Source organism: Podarcis tiliguerta (assembly GCF_965153285.1).
Source record: "Podarcis tiliguerta genome assembly, chromosome: 5".
NCBI lineage: Eukaryota > Metazoa > Chordata > Lepidosauria > Squamata > Lacertidae > Podarcis > Podarcis tiliguerta.
In genome coordinates, this window is record NC_139538.1 from 83413004 (window position 1) to 83429344 (window position 16341).

The 16341-nt window shown below is 45.0% G+C and overlaps 1 protein-coding gene across 36 annotated transcripts in view; it reads left to right on the plus strand.

Annotated features, from left to right (window-relative positions):
• Window positions 1-16341, plus strand: part of CAMK2G (calcium/calmodulin dependent protein kinase II gamma) — a 159317-nt gene that overhangs the window by 60631 nt on the left and 82345 nt on the right. For 35 of the 36 annotated variants that reach the window (XM_083440413.1, XM_083440406.1, XM_083440416.1 and 32 more), the window contains exon 3: window positions 6193-6252. In XM_083440413.1, coding sequence (XP_083296539.1) covers window positions 6193-6252 — 60 coding nt within the window. Of the gene's footprint in view, window positions 1-2468; window positions 2601-6192; window positions 6253-16341 lie in introns of those variants that run through there. The other variant, XM_083440421.1, reaches the window with a different exon arrangement.

Genomic DNA, 16341 nt, shown 5'->3' on the forward strand with positions numbered 1-16341 from the left:
GGTCATAGCATAAAGGCTGAATGATGAATGTGTTTAGAGTTATGAGAATGAGCCCCTGTGAGACTTAGATTTGGGTGTTCCCTCTTCCCTTTTTTCTCTAAGGAGGAGATTGAATGCTTTTATCTCCCTTTAATTTAAACACAGTTTAGCATATTGTCTGAACCCTAAACTATGGTTCATCTTAGTATGAATAGTTGGAATAAGCCACCTTCATAATTTATGACTTGAAGTTGGCTTGTGCCATTAACCATAGTTAAGATTAACTACAGTTTGTCCGGGGATGGGCTTGCACTTTGTTTACTAGCACAAAGTGCCTGGTATGGCCTGGTAGTTTTAAGAAACCAGAAAATATCATGGTTTTTAAATGGATTGTGTAAGTTGTGAGTTTTAGGGCTGTGCGCAAACACCCACACACCAACCCAGAGCTCTGCCCTGACCCAAGAATCCCCTGGCCTGGCCCCAAATCAATTTGTGTGTGTGTGGAGAGAGCTAATGTTTAATTAGGTTTCATTTGGTCCGCCACCTTGATTCCACAAAGACCTCATCCTCCACCTTGGGAACCCTCAAGCTGAGTTTGGAGATGATATCTTGAGAGGTGGTCAAACGTACTGAGAACATGTGGACAAGCAGACAATGTACCGTTCACAACAAAAATATAAAGAGGAATTCAAAGTTGCATGAATGCTCTGTTAGCACAAGAGTTTAATGCACTTTACCTGCGTTGTCATAGGAATATGACTGTTGTGAGAATTCAGACCTGGGTGGTCGCATGCCTTCTGACAAGAAGAAACAAGGTGTGCTCACTTCCATCCTGTTCAAACCTCTCTACAGCTGCCCTGCCCCACTGCAAGGGCTGAAAATCTTACCAAAGGGCAAGAGGAGGCAGCAGGTGTTACCTAGCCCCAGTGAGGTGTGTGTTTCTGCCTTATATTCTGGGACTTGTAGTTCTGGTCCCTGGTAAAAAGTTCTGGGCCCTTGGTGGAGGAGGCAAAGTGATAGACACACAATGGTTTTTTAAATATAATTGGAATACCTGAAAGACCACAGCCATTTTGAGGCTGTGGTTGTCTCTATCGCTAGGTTGCTGATGCCATCGCCATATTTTACTACAAGTAGGCTATTATCGACAAACTTTGGAGATATTGTCCCAGGAATAAATCCACATTGGTTGGTCGCTTTAATGAAAATAAAAGTTTGCTGGTGACAGCATGGGCATGAACTGCCCAGTCCATTGCAGGAGCTGGGATGGAACTCACGGCCCTCCCAATATTCCTTTTGTGGGCAAGTACTTAAAATTTGGGATGCGGGTGGCGTTGTGGGTTAAACCACAGAGCCTAGGACTTGCCAATCAGAAGGTTGGTGGTTCAAATCCCCGCAACGGGGTGAGCTCCCGTTGCTCGGTCCCTGCTCCTGCCATCCTAGCAGTTCGAAAGCATGTCAAAGTGCAAGTAGATAAATAGGTACCGCTCTGGCGGGAAGGTAAACAGTGTTTCCATGTGCTGCTCTGGTTCGCCAGAAGCGGCTTAGTTATGCTGGCCACATGACCCGGAAGATGTACGCTGGCTCCCTCGGCCAATAAAGCGAGATGAGCACCGCAACCCCGAGTCGGTCACGACTGGACCTAATGGTCCGGGGTCCCTTTACCTTTACTTAAAATTTGAAATGCATTGTCTCAAAAGCTGATATGGAAGGGAGCAGCCAAGTGGATTGTTCTGAGTTTGGTTTCAAAGTCTATAACTGCAGGCATTCTGGTGGTCACATGAGCTTTTGGAATAAGCATTTGGATTGATGATCCGTCTGCATTCCAAGTGAGTCAGTGATGGGGATCCCAAAACCATTTTTTCTTTTTGCGCCTGACCTTTTACAGTGCTTGGTGGCTGATGCCATGGAGTTCCAGGAGGAGTCCCGCACAACCGGAGTGAGCTTGAATTCTTCGCTTTGTGCTTGTCCGCCTGTTTTGTTGCCCTGGAGACAGAACAGCGTGGAATTCTTTCCCCCTGACCAGAAATAGTTTTCCTGTACCTTGTGACTGGAGTGCTTTCCTTCTTGGTTTGCAGCCAGCTGTGTGTATATGTGTGGGCATGCATTTAGATGAGGTAGGTTTCAGGGAGCATAGAGGTCATGGCTCCTTGTTGTAAGCTGTGCATGTGGGTATCGCTATATTCTACCCTACATCTCTTGCCTCCTGCGTCTCAAGAGGGTGTAAGGTTCCCTGCAGCAATTGCTCTTGATTTACATCGCCTGTGGCATTTCACTGGTTATGTCATGTCTGCTGAGGCTGTGAGCTGGTCAGCTGTCCATCTTGGCTGGCTAGCTGAGCAGCACGTGGTAAGTCTCCATCCCTCTCCTGATCAGCTGTTTGCTTCCCTGCATTGTTGCCCTAAGAAACAGGTTCACTGCAAACATAACTCACTCATTGGGCCAACACAATCGCCACCAGCTTATCGGAAATTAGGTTTTCAGCAGTGGACATCATCTGCAGGTCTTTGGGTGGTGACAACAGGCGCAACTCTCCTCTAGTGAGAGAAGGTGGTTTTTTTTACAATTGATCATCACTTTCATCAGCAGGTTTCTTAAAATTGGTTGCTGAATCTTGACAGGTGAGCATTGAGAGAGGGTTCAAGGTTTCAATAATAAAGTTTTTAGGAGTAGGCAGTTAGAGACTTCTTCATAAAGTGCTTAAAGTCATCCCTTTAGTGTGTGCTGTATTTTCTAGACTTCTCCTTTCATGTGGTTGGCATGTGTTGGCTAAGTCCAGCTTCCTTTGGCCCAATATTTTTTATTCAATGAAAACCTTAGAAACTTTCCCTTTTATGGCATTTAAAAAGATAGCTGGGTGTACTATGCAAGTAGGAAATAATAATGCAGAGGACAGATTTATATGCAGGTACATGTTTCACAAAGGTTTATAAATTAGAGCTCTTCATTTCTGTAGTTGTAGAATGCGGTATGTAAATCTTTGTCTATTCTTATTGGTTTCTTGAAAAGCGTATTTCTAGCCCTTATAGTTTGTGTGATTAATGACGAGTAGAATAGGCAATTAATTTTTTTTTTTTGTAGCTTGTGGGACTCTTATGGCCTGTTGTTGGTGCATGGTCACTTCTCAGTCCCTAATCCATATATATATTTCTGCAGTCACATACTGAAACCTTCTGCCCTTCCTGTGAGCCCATGTCCTGCTGTATGAGCAGTTTGCTGGCCAAAATCCAAAGCCAACTCTCTTTCCATAGAAGCAGGTTTGCATTTGTTTGTGCATACAGACAAAAAAGGGGGGAGGGCAACATTTAACCCCCAGGAGCAGGTTGAAGATGCAGGTCATGCGCAATGAATTAGGAGGCTGAGATGAGCACATCAGATTCCAGGTGGGGAGTGGTATTAATATTTTTGAACATTCACACAGGCTACCTCCTGCCTTCAGAAAACTAACCCATGAAGAGGGGGAAGTATCTTAGCAGGGTCTTCTCACCAAAGACCTACTTTTGATGGCTTTGTCTTTACATACGGATGGTGGTGTTCAGAAGCATGCCCCACCCCCCTATTTGTTGTCTGAAGTGGAAGCATCCAGAATTCTACCACCTTGTTCTGTGTGACACATAGATCAGCTCTGCAGCCAAATCTGCAGCCACAGCTACATAATGTGCAGAAAGGCTCTTACACTATATAAAAGATTAATCAGTATTTTTCTTCCACTGTGTCGGAGTGGCAAAGAACTGCATTGCTCTGCTGTGCAGCTGCTGTTCTCATACTTGGTGACCATTGCACTAGATCTTTTGAGGTTCTGCTTGCACAGTTTGCAGCATCTTTTGGGTGCAAGGGAGGAGATCTCTGATACAGAACTTCTGCTCCGTGCTTCTGAAACGCTGCATTTTGATGCAGCTCAAGCACTTTCCCTTCCTCGCCCTGGGATGCTTGCTGTGATCCTTAGGACTAATTCTTAGTTTGGGGGAGAGGTATTACTATAGGAAGAGTTGCAGGGTGATGCGACTTTGTGCTGCAGTGGTAATAGTACTACTACTGAAATATTTTGCTTCTGAACAGTTTTTGAAGGTGCATGAGACCTCCCTGTCTTGTGTGAAATGGAAGGCCTTCCAAAAACCACTAGGCGCAGTTGACACTTTTTGGGTGGTAGGTTTTCTCTTACCCATAACAGCAGCTCTTCCCTGGGGCTGGAGGTCCTCTTGAAACCCCTCTGCAACCCAGCTTGTTGATCACGAGCCCCTGACTTTGATCTCTCTGAGCTGGGAGTGAACAGCAGGCTCAATATTGGTGCAATAAACGTGTGTGCATGCTGAGGTTGGAGGCAGTCTCCCTCCTTTACGTTGTTGTTGTTTAGTCGTTCAGTCGTGTCCGACTCTTCGTGACCCCATGGACCAGAGCACGCCAGGCACTCCTGTCTTCCACTGCCACCCGCAGTTTGGTCAGACTCATGTTTGTAGCTTCGAGAACACTGTCTAACCATCTCGTCCTCTGTCGTCCCCTTCTCCTTGTGCCCTCCATCTTTCCCAACATCAGGGTCTTTTCCAGGGAGTCTTCTCATGAGGTGGCCAAAGTATTGGAGTCTCAGCTTCACCCCTCCTTTACACAAGCAAACAAATCCTGGCATTAACTCTACCATTGGCAAGGGGTGAAGCTGCCCAAAGTCAGCACCAGCATTGCTTTAAAAAAACGCCAGTCTTCCTCGTTGACTTTCAGGCCTTGTTTTCACCTTGCTTGATGATCTTCTCCTTTTTGCTGCTGTTAGAGAAGGGACGTGATCACCGAGTTGACAAATCACTTCTCTGTCTGATCCTTGGTGACTAGAAAGGGCCCTCTGGCATCTTCTCCCTCCCTAACCTCCCCTCCCCATACACACATCATGTCTGATTTTTCAGGGTTATGGAGAAGCTGCTGCCTCGATGCTTTTTCTTTCTAGTCCAGATGACAACCCTGTTGGAACTGACGTTGCTTTTCTGTTGCGATGAATGTCCTCCTTAGGATATAAAGATAACTGGCAGCACTTCTGTGTCCCCACCTCCAAGCCATTCCACATTACGACTGTGGGTTTAGATTGTCCAACCTAACCTTCTGTGTATCTGTCCTAGAAACAGGTTAAGGGTGAATTCTTTGGCTTTCGATACTAATCTTGTTATCCTACTCTCTTCTGTAAACCGTTTCCCAATATGTTTTATTCTTAGTCTTAGTTTTACTCTTTAAATTTGTATACCACCCTTCATCTGTAGATCTCAAGGCCATTCACAACAAAAAATTACAATATGAAAACACAGAATACATAACAAAAACAAAGCAATAATTTCCCCTGATATCAAGTTCTGTTCATGTTTTGCACCAAGGAAACTTAGTTCTGCACCCAAATGATACAAATGAACAAAAAGCAGGGCTGCCCCACACATGAGACCAGGTGAGGTGACTGCCTCAGGCTGCAGGATCCCCAGGGGCAACAGATCCCGATGCTGATCTCCCCCACACCTTGTTCCTGCTGTCGATCTTTGGCACTCATCCCTTCCCTGGTGGGAGGAGGGGCTGCCATTTTGGGGTTTGCCTCAGGTGCCAAAATGTCTTAGGTTGGCCTTGAGAAAATGTTAATTCAACTGCTTATTCTGAACCCAGAATAATTTGAAATATTGGAAATTGAATAAAAATTAATTATAGCAGAATAATTTGAATTTTAAAGAAAAATTGTGATATGAGAGAGAAAGAATGAATAAAAGGTGCACACATTTATTGAGGCAGTCAAATCATCTCAGTCCAAATGTGTTTTGAGCAATGCACCTTTCCTTAAGAGGCGTATCTTGATATGATTATTAACAGAGGAGATTAGCAGAATATACCTAAACACACATTTAAGTATATATGCCTTAGAAAAGATACTCAGGTCTCGTGTATAACTACTGAAAGTCTCACACAATGAAAGAACGGGCCGTCTAAAGCAATTCCTTTCGCATAGAAAAGTACCATGTCATTTGCGCGTTAACGCTATCTCTGCCGACCTTCAATATAAATATTGTCAGGGTTGCTTGCCATCCTGGAGGAAGGCATGTTCTGGGAGAGAGAAGGCTTCTCTCAGACATCCGCCACATTCCGTTTGCGGCTGGTCTGTTGGTGTGTCTGTCTGGCTTTTTGTTTAGATCAGAGCGAGGGCCCTGGAGCAAAAGTTGCCAACTAACTCTTTATTTTATTTTCTCCTACTCTTAGATCACCAGAAACTGGAACGTGAGGCTCGAATCTGCCGATTATTGAAACACCCAAATATCGGTAAGTAGCATGGGAGAAAAGTCTTCAAATTCTTCAGCTCAGCGGGGACAGGAAGCTTTTTGGAATTTTCTCTCCTGCAAATGGCGAGCAAGCCATTTTGTGGGGGCCAGAGTCAGGTGGGTAGAGAGCGATAATTTGTGCTGGAGAAACATTTTGGGTAGCCTACCTCAGGGTGAGGGGCAATTACCTCTGTCCTCTACTTCAAAAGATTTCCTCAGAGAAATTGCATTTCACCACTATCGGCCCATCCCCTGATCTGTCTCCTCAACTCCTCCACACCCAAGCAGAAGAGAGTGGTTGGCGTTACAGAGTGGTTGCACTCCCTTTGGCTTGTCCCTGACTGCTTACTTGGTTAGCTCTGCTCTAGGGTATATTCAATGAAGGGATCCATTACATGAATGAGAACTGCTTGCTGGAACAGACCAAAGCGCAACTAGCCAGAAAAAGCAAAGCATGAAGGTCACATACTTCCTCTTCCCTCCCCAGTAGGTGATATTCAGAGGTATACTGCCTCTGAAATATGGAAGTTTCATTTAGCTGTATGGCTGGCCACTGTTTATAGGGCCCCTGTCCTTGTGCATGCACGTGCGCTATCTCTGAAATGAATAGCGTTTTCCTAGAAGAGGGTCTCCGAACTTCATCCTAGCAAATGGAAACTTAGAATGGTGTTGGGCATCCCTGCTGAAGCCTCATAAGCCTAAGGCTTCTACTCTATGGAAATGGCATTCCAGTGCCCAGCACAGCTCCTTACCCATTTCCATAAGGACTTAAGAAGAGCCTGCTGGATCTAGTTAGAGACGTGTCTGGACCAGCATCCTGTTCTTACAGGGGCTGAACAGACACCTGCCTGTAGTTTCTAGCAACTGGAATCCAGAAGCATATTGCCTGCAACAGTGGAGGTAGAACATAGGAGGTAGAACATCAGGTCTAGTAGCCTTCTCCTCCATGGATTTGTCTAATTCCCTTTTAAAGCCACTCAAGTAAATGGCCACCATAGCCTCTTGTGGGAGTTAGTTCCACAGTTGTTTGAAGACGTACTTCCTTTCTTCTGCCCCAAATCTTCCAGCAGTCAGCTGCCCTGAGTTGTAGTATTGTGAGAGAGGAAGGAAAACTTCTATCCTATCCCCCCATGCCATGCATAATTACTTGCCTTTTCTCCAAATGAAAAAGTCCTAAAGGGTGAAGCTTTTCCTTCCCATTGATCATTTTGGTTGCCCATTTCTGAACCTTTTCCAACTATACAGTGTCCTTGTTGAGTTGAGGTGGCCAGAACTGTACACTGTACTCCCAAGTGTGATCACACCATACATTCCTATAATGACATCATGATATTGGCAGTCCTCTTTTCAGTTCCTTTCCTATTTACCCCTAGCATGGAATTGGGCTTTTTCGCAGCTGCCGCACACAACTTGACCTTCTGGCTCTGCTTCAGCAAGGCTTGTTCTTATGTATGCTTGGCTACTTTATCTCTTACCACTTTTTATCAGTATAGCTAGAACTTATGTTTAAGCTAACTGGCCTGCAAGTTCCAGTATCTCCACTGGATCCCTTTTGTAAAAAATCGGTGTGACCACCAACCATTTTCCTGTCCCCTTTTATGGAGGCTGATCTTTTGAACAAGTCATTTATTTTTGTTAGATCAGCAGTTTCACCCTTGAGTTCTTTAAGAACTCTTAGGTGGATGCCATCTAGACCTGATGATTTGCCAGCTTCTATTTTGTCAAGAAGCCTTGGGACAGTGGTTTCCAATTTTTGTGTGTGCCATGGGCCACTTGAAAATTGCTGAGGATGTTGGTGGACCACTTAATGATTTTCCCACTACCCCATCCACCCATTGTAGTGATGTACTGTCATGTGCTGTGCTAGATGCTGTATGAGTCTTAATTGTAATTTCATTGATCCTGTTGTTTATTGCATCTTGTACCTTATTGTATTCCATGGAATTTAAATTGTAATGCTATAAGATGCAACATAATAAAAGAACCAGTAAAAGTGCAGCTAAAATCAATATGAATATTTCGTGTGATGGAAGTGCTGTCTCCCATTTTCAGCCACCAACCTGAATGAATATGGCAGACTGCCGCCGGAGAGCCCCTGGCCTAGAATTTAATCCCACCATAATTTTGCCTCCGTTCCTCAGACTCCCTGTAAAAAAGTTAGTTCAGGCGCAGGGATCTGACGTGGTTCCTTTTTCTGGTCATGGTGTTTCCATCTCTTAATTCCCCACACATGCCTCTCTCAGCTAACTCAGTGTTTTCCCCTTTTTAAAAAACAACAACAGCAAACTAATTCTGGAACTACGAAGCAGGGAACTTTGGAGTCTGGCTTGCATATATTTCTGGCTCCAGGAAAATAATTTCCTCTTCTCCCAGACATTTGATTGATTTTCCCGCACAGCTTTGTCGGGCATCTTTTAATTAATTAATTTGATGGTGATCATGCTGACGTTGGGGAATGTGGGTTTTTTTTTATTGTTCTATGAAGTTGTGTGTGATCATGTTTGGTGCTTTGCTGCTTGTGTTTTTAATCTCATATGTGATTCCTCCCACCTGCCCTCCTATTTATATTTGTATCTTTGCTTTTGCCTTTGGACTCTTTTGTATGACATGATGAGCAAATGAGTAGATAATTATCAAAGGCCGTAAAGGGCTGTGCTGTCATATGCTTGGGAGACCTTACTGTCACCGTGCTTTGGAAGTTCATAGCTGCTTGCTCTCTAGGTTACAACCCAAAGATCTAGTCTGATTTCTCACTAACATGTGATGAGGACTTTGCACTAGCGATGGTGCAAACTTCTCCTGCAAATCTCCTCCTGCCTTCCACCTACTGGCTTATCAGTCTTCCTGCTCTGGTGGTGCAGATATGAGACTGAGCCAGAGGAAGGTACCTCTCTTCTGGATAGCTCAGTTGGTTAGACCATGGTGCTGATAACGCCAAGGTTGCAGGTTCGATCCCTGTATGGACCAGCTGCATATTCCTGCATTGCAGGGGGTTGGACTAGATGATCCTCAGGGTCCCTTCCAACTCTACAGTGCTATGATTCCTGGCTCCCTTCTCTGGTGCCTCTCATGTAGCCATGGTTGTGAGTCACTAGCCAGGAATATTGGGGGAAACTACATTTCCCAGGGCTGCTCATAAGCGCCAGCAGCACTAGGGAAACTGCATTTCCCAGTAACCCTAGTTGGAAGCTGTAGAGATCTTCAATAGGGCTGGGGAGACCGAATTTTGAGAAGTGCCTGGAAACCTCTGCTGGCTCAGAAGAGCTGTCTGGATCCAGTTGTTTTCACCATGCAACTTCCTTGTTCCAAGAACTATACCAGCTGCAATTCAGACTGGCCATTATGACTCTTGAAAGACTTCTTCCATATGAACCCTGTTCCCTCGTTAAGAATTTCTAGAGAGGCTCTTATTTGTGTCCCACCACCATCTGAGTTGCATTTAATGATTGGGACATGAGAAAGTGTCTTCTTTGTGGCTGCACCGAAGTTGTGGAACCCTCTTGCCTCCTCCCCAAAGACTTTCCACCACAGTGCAGTGTCAAGCATTAGTTCTGGCAGCCTAAGCTTTCTGTCCTAGGCATTTTAATCTGAATCTGTTTTATCTGCTCCCCGCCCCCCCTTTAGTTTGGTTATTGTGTGTGTTTCACTGTTTTGTACGTTCCTAAGGCATTTTCCAAAATGTAAAGGCAGGTAGAAGCTTCATTAAAATAAAGTGGGGAAAAGCAGATGAGTAAGTGGACAGTTGTAGAAGAAAATGTCAGACAAGGAAAGAATTAAGCATAGCCCTGCAGATGTAACAGACACGCTCTTCCATACCCCACTCAATGCTTTGCATGCCATGGGTTTGGGAATCCTGCTTTTGCCGCCAAATAGGCAGTTTACAAACCTGTTCCCCAACAAAGGTTATGTGCTGTAAAAGAACCACACCATTCCCTATGTACACATTCATTGCTGCACAGTCCAAACTGTTAAACAGGGGACTTAGTTGCCTAACATACTCTGCCTCCACTGAACTCTTGGGACTCACCCCACATCCAATCCTTGGCTCCTCTCCCTGAGCATTCATTTGAAGTCTTGCATTCAGAAGATCCAGAAGTCTCAGATGCAGAGCTCTTAAGCTGCCAGATCCCTGGCCCCTTTGACCATTAGCTTCTGTAAATGGGGAGAGCGGATTGTCTTTTATTTCTACTCTGCAAGTTCCTTTGTCTGTTGCTGGAGAGCTCCACTCACTCTGGGCCTGTGTTTCCATGGTTATCATCCTGTGAGCAGGTTTATTTCCTGTCACCCCAAGGAACAGGGAGCAGGGTAATTGTTCGCTTGGAGGGTTCGCTGAAGGGCTGCAACAAGTGGTGGGATCGTGGGAACAAACTTCAACTTGAACTGGGGGAAAAGAGAGGAAAAAATAAAGTTCGGTTTTGGGGACAAAACCACGTTATTTACGGAATCTGCCAAACAGCAGTAGGATTGTTGCTTGTTCCACAGCTTTGTGGAAAGCTGCCCATCATGTCAGTCTCTTTGTGGTGCACCATTGGGGGTAAATTTCTCTCTCTCTCTCTCTCTCTCTCTCTCTCTCTCTCTCTCCCTTTTAAGTAAGGGAAAAGAAAGCCCCAATTTGGATTTCCTCTGTTGCTTTGGAAAGCTAAATTGGCAGGATTATATTTCTGAAGAAGATCACTTTGAGTCACACCCAACCTCATTTATGTCTGCAATAAAGTGTTGCTAGAAAAAGAGGGTTACTACTAGAAGCAGCAGCCTCATTTCCCCCTCTGAAATACCAAATGCAATTTACCTGAAGGCCTGGCATTTTAACGCCAGTGCCATGCCTGCTTGCCAACAGTAGCCAGTGATGTGGAGCCAGAGGGAGAGGAACACACTACACTGCATGAATTGTATACAAGGTTTTTCAGAGGGGATGCATGGGGCTGCAGTCATGCCAGCCAACTTTACAAATGGAAGAGGACATCCAAGTTGGTTTCTGTCTAGATTTGCGCTCTCTCCCCCTCTTTCCTCCTGCCCCAACTCTGCAGGATTGTAATGTGTGGGGCATGCTGATTTTGAGTGATGGCCCTGTTCTATTTGTAACCTTTTAGTTTAACAACAACAGCAGCAACAACAACATTTGTACCCTGCCCATCTGACTGGGTTTCCTGAGCCACTCTGGACAGCTTCCGACATATATAAAAACATAATAGAGCATTACACATTAAAAAGCTTTTCTGTATAGGGCTGCCTTCAGATGTCTTCTAAATGTTATATAGTTACACATCTCCTTGACACCTGACGGGAAGGCGTTCCACAGGGTTCCACCATCAAGCATTGCCACCGTCATGTTAATTCCTTAACGCCGTAGGCGAGCTAACCTTGAGCTGATGCTTTATCTCTTCCTGGGAAAATGTAAATTTGTTTTATTAAGCTAGTGCTGACATTTAATGCTTGCCTAGGAAGAACTTGGGCAGGGACACGGGTGGCGCTGTGGGTTAAACCACAGAGCCTAGAACTTGCCGATCAGAAGGTCGGCAGTTCGAATCCCCGCGACAGGGTGAGCTCCCGTTGCTTGGTTCCTGCCCCTGCCAACCTAGCAGTTCGAAAGCACGTCAAAGTGCAAGTAGATAAATAGGTACCGCTCCGGCGGGAAGGTAAACAGCGTTTCCATGCGCTGCTCTGGTTTGCCAGAAGCGGCTTAGTCATGCTGGCCACATGACCCGGAAGCTGTACGCCGGCTCCCTCGGCCAATAAAGTGAGGTGAGCACCGCAACCCCAGAGTTGGCCATGACTGGACCTGATGGTCAGGGGTCCCTTTACCTTTTAGGAAGAACTTAGGGCAGGCAACAGGGTCCACGTTAACTAGGAAGCTTTGACTCTGCTATTGGGCTTCTTGCCTCTTCAACCTCCTTGTGTGTTTGTGAATGTGGCATCAGCCCAGTGTGTGACAGAAGTGGTTCTGAATTTTAGATTTACTGAGCATAATGGCACAGAGGTCTTCCAACCTTCCAAATATATATATATATATAAAAATCACTTGAGTGCTTCAATTTCTGCATATACCCTCAGATTCTATGTAACAGATGATCATGAAGGTTACAGATAGTGAATAGCACTGGAACTGCAGGAAGAAGTGGCAGCAAATAAATGTTTCAATCAGTTGCATGCATGCTTTTTAACCAGCGATGATTGAGGCTGCACTCATATACCCATGTACCTGGGAGCAAAACCCCCTTGAACATGTATAGATTGTGCTGTGAATTTACATACTGTGAAACATCTAAGATGATTTCTGATGATTTGGAAAGAAAGAAGACAATTCCTCTGGAGTGCGAAATAGCTTGATAAATCAATAATTCAGCTGAAAAGCAGAATACACATAAAATAAATAATCAGCATGGTACTGGATTAAATATTAGCACTGGTGCAAGGATTAGCGTTAGTGCAGTGGAATGTTCTTCCCTTTCCCTCCACGCTCCTTACTACCCCCAAATCTTCTCTGGCGCAGAGGGAGAGCATTCAGTTGTGCAAGGAAAAATCATCGTGCCAACGGAGTATTTTCCTTAGTTTTTAACGTTGAATACAACCATCAATTTCTACTATACCGGCCAAGCTACCAATTTCCTTAATTTTTCTGAGTCTAGAAACATGATATATTGCTCAGCTGGTTGCTGTTGCAGGCTAAAAGTTGGACCCCTTTCACTTTGGATCCTAGTGCACAGAATGCTTCGCAGAATAGTTAATCTGGCTTTGCACCGTAAACGTTGAACCGTAAAGTGGTGAGATGTTGAAAATACAAGAACAACATCTAAGGCTTCGACACATTTTTTGCTCTGGGAACTCATTTGACAAAATACCCTTGGGGTATTACAGTTTCTCCTTTCCCCGTTTTTTCTTCGCATCACATAATTAATACTTACCTCTGACCTCGTGTTGCACCTTTAGAACTGTGAGGTCACAGTCCCCTTCTCTCCTCCCCACCTGCAAAATTAAAGCTTGTGAGGGGTGGGTGTGCAATTGCTGCAATGGCGCTCCCCACCCCACCCCCAGCATGAGAAAAGCCGTAAGATTTATGCTTGCCGTGTTGTGTTTTTGAGGCACTTTGAGTCTCTCAGAAGTACAACGTGATTGTGGGGGTGATTGCCCAGGTTTCCAGGTCACTCATCCAGCACCCAGTCTTGCCATTTTACCCTCTTGGACCGGAAAGATGATAAAATTCCAGTTCCAATTAACCCTTGCTTGAGGAACAAAGCTCTTTCTTTGCCCTGGTGCGTTTGGCTATCTTTGGTCCTGACTTTCAGCTTGCCATTTGCTTCTGCTTCCTGGTTTTGTCCTTCAAGCCTGGTTTTCTTTTTAGTTCTGAATGTTGGCTTCAGCCCACAGCTACTGGTTCCTGGCTTAATGGAGACTGCTGCTCAGAGCCCAGCCCTGACAGTCACAAATAATGATAAAAATGGATAGCAGCACATAAACCAGTTCGCACCAGCTCCCCCTTTTAACATATAGGAAGACATAAATAGCCCATGTATATATGCAATAGTTATGAATATACAATGTGATATAGCAATTTTACACAACAGTTATGAATTTGCACTCTAAACTACAGAGATACCTTTCACTTAAGTCTTCATCATGAAAACGAGGAAAATACAAATCTCCTGTTGGAGTAAGCATCACTGAGTCACTGTGTTCACCTCTTTATATATCAGTGAAGTAATTTCTGAACTGCTCATGCAAATTAAAACACTGCAAAAAACCCACTCAGATGAAGGGTTGGCTGCACCAATAGATCGATCTTTTCTGATGAGTTCAGCTAGGAGAGCTGCAAATGTACGCTCTTCTCATTCCAATTAACAGGCTGCAAATAATACCTAGCTTTAGGGCAGGGATGGGCAACCTGTAGCTCTCCAGATTTTCCAGACTATAACTTTCATTGACCCTGTCTATTGGACAGGCTGATGGGAGCTGGAGTCTGAAATCAACTAGAGGGCCACAAGACCCTCTTCCCCACTTTAGGGTATTCTTTAGAAATGATGATGATGATGATGATGATGATGATGCAACCAGCAGATGTTAGGAGCAACTTGCTGTAGATTGGCAAAGTGATCAACCAGTGGACCATAAGAAGGGTGTGTGAAAGGAGCTATGGCTGGTAAAGGCAGCTCAAAAGCCGAGTGCATTGTTTGCAAATAAGTCAGGGGGGATAAATTCTTCTTTTTGTGCATAACTTCACTAAAGTATGATTTGCAACCAGTTCACTCTCACATTCCTCATGAGCACTCTCTTGCTGGCCACCATCCAAATGGAGATTATTTTTACTACATTCTGTTTTGTGGGTTTGAGAAGAGGGGAGAGACTGTCTTCCCTTAACCCTTTAATGTTTTTTTATTTTAATGTTGGGTGCCTCCTGACCCTGTGTAATTAATCTTGTAATATTGAGACAACAGCGTATATAAATAAGTACATGGTTTTTGTGTGTTCAGTTCTCCAAATGGGCATGGGAATATGAGTAATATCCAGACAGTGGTGGTGGGAATAATCTCTGGACATTTGGGAAAGGCCCAAATATCCCTTGACTACCCTCTTGTCACAATGGCAGGTTAAAATAATTAACCTTGCCAGCTGTGAGGTTGCCCTTCTTAATTGTGGATCTGGCAGGTAGTGTGTACACAGCACAACATGTTGGAAGCATTCTTTTCTTTCTGGATTAGAAAGCAGGGCTAGAAAGGGAATCTCTGTGCTATTTCCTCACCCACCCCTATCGAAATGTGAGCTGGAGCCAGAAGGAGAAGACTTCTCTAGAAGCCCGCAGTGCCCAATGGCTTGGCCATATCATGCTGGGCCCTTCAAGGTTGTCTCTGGTCAGGAGAGCTTTCTGACAGTGAGAACTCCTGCAGGACTCTCCTTCATTGGAGGCAGAGGTTGGATGGCCATCCATCACGGATGCTTTAGTTGAGATTCCTGCATTGCAGGGGGTTGAACTAGATGACCCTCAGTGTCCCTTCCAACACTACAATTCTTTAATTCTATCTGTGTTCACCCCCCCCTTCCTTCAAGTAGCTCAGAGTTCCCTCCTCACAATTTTTGTAATCGCATCAAGAATCCTGTGAGAAAAATTATGCTGAGAGATGGTAACTGGCCCAAAGTGATCTCCACCTTGGTCAAAATCCAATCCTCTGCCCACCAGCATTCATGGGCACTGAGGGTGAAGTGGAACCTGGAATCAGAAAGCAGCAATAACCCAAACTCATAACATGCAATTTTAGAGACCAGTGCTTCTGTAAGTAGGAGGAGTATTTCATAGGCAGAAATCCATTTCCCAACCTTGAAAGTTTGCACGGAGCCTCTTCCTTGAGTTTAGAGTGTCCAAACCACATTTAAGATGGATTCAGAAGCAGAGAATTTTTGAGAACAGCTTGGGAAACTCTGGCTCCTGACATCCTCCAGTTTCATGCCCCCAGTTTCTCCCTTAGCAAAGCAACATCAATGGACTTTTGCATGCCAGTATGCTAAGCCAGCGTTTGTGCCCCATGCTTTCTGCATGGGGTGACTCCATTTTTCCCGTGTGAACCTGGAGTCATGAGGGAAGGGCACAGGACCTGCTATTGAGTCCCTTTTGATAGGAGACACAGTTTGCTGTTTTCCCAGCTCCGGCTTTGAATAGTTGTGCCTTGGAATGATCTCACAGCTGCTGAAGAGAAGGCTGGGTTGTCATGGTTCCAGGAGTTGTTTGTAGGGTAAAATAGTAATCTTCATTCCCTCCCCCTACTTGGTATCAAACCTCCCCCTCTGCAAAAACACTTCCCAGGCAACACATTGCGCCGGGGGATGTGGTGGAGATATCAGAACAAGTTGCTTGAGGAAGTTTTGAATTCTCCTTTCTTGGAAGTTTTAGGAGGGTGGCCAATGTAGCATAGTAAATAGAATTCTGCTTGTTGGGGTGGGAGATTTGGCATGGTGAGATCGGAGGTACATTGGAACTCTAATTTGCAGGGGGCTTAATAATAAGGGACGCGGGTGGCGCTGTGGGTAAAAGCCTCAGCGCCTAGGGCTTGCCGATCGAAAGGTCGGCGGTTCGAATCCCCGCGGCGGGGTGCGCTCCCGTTGT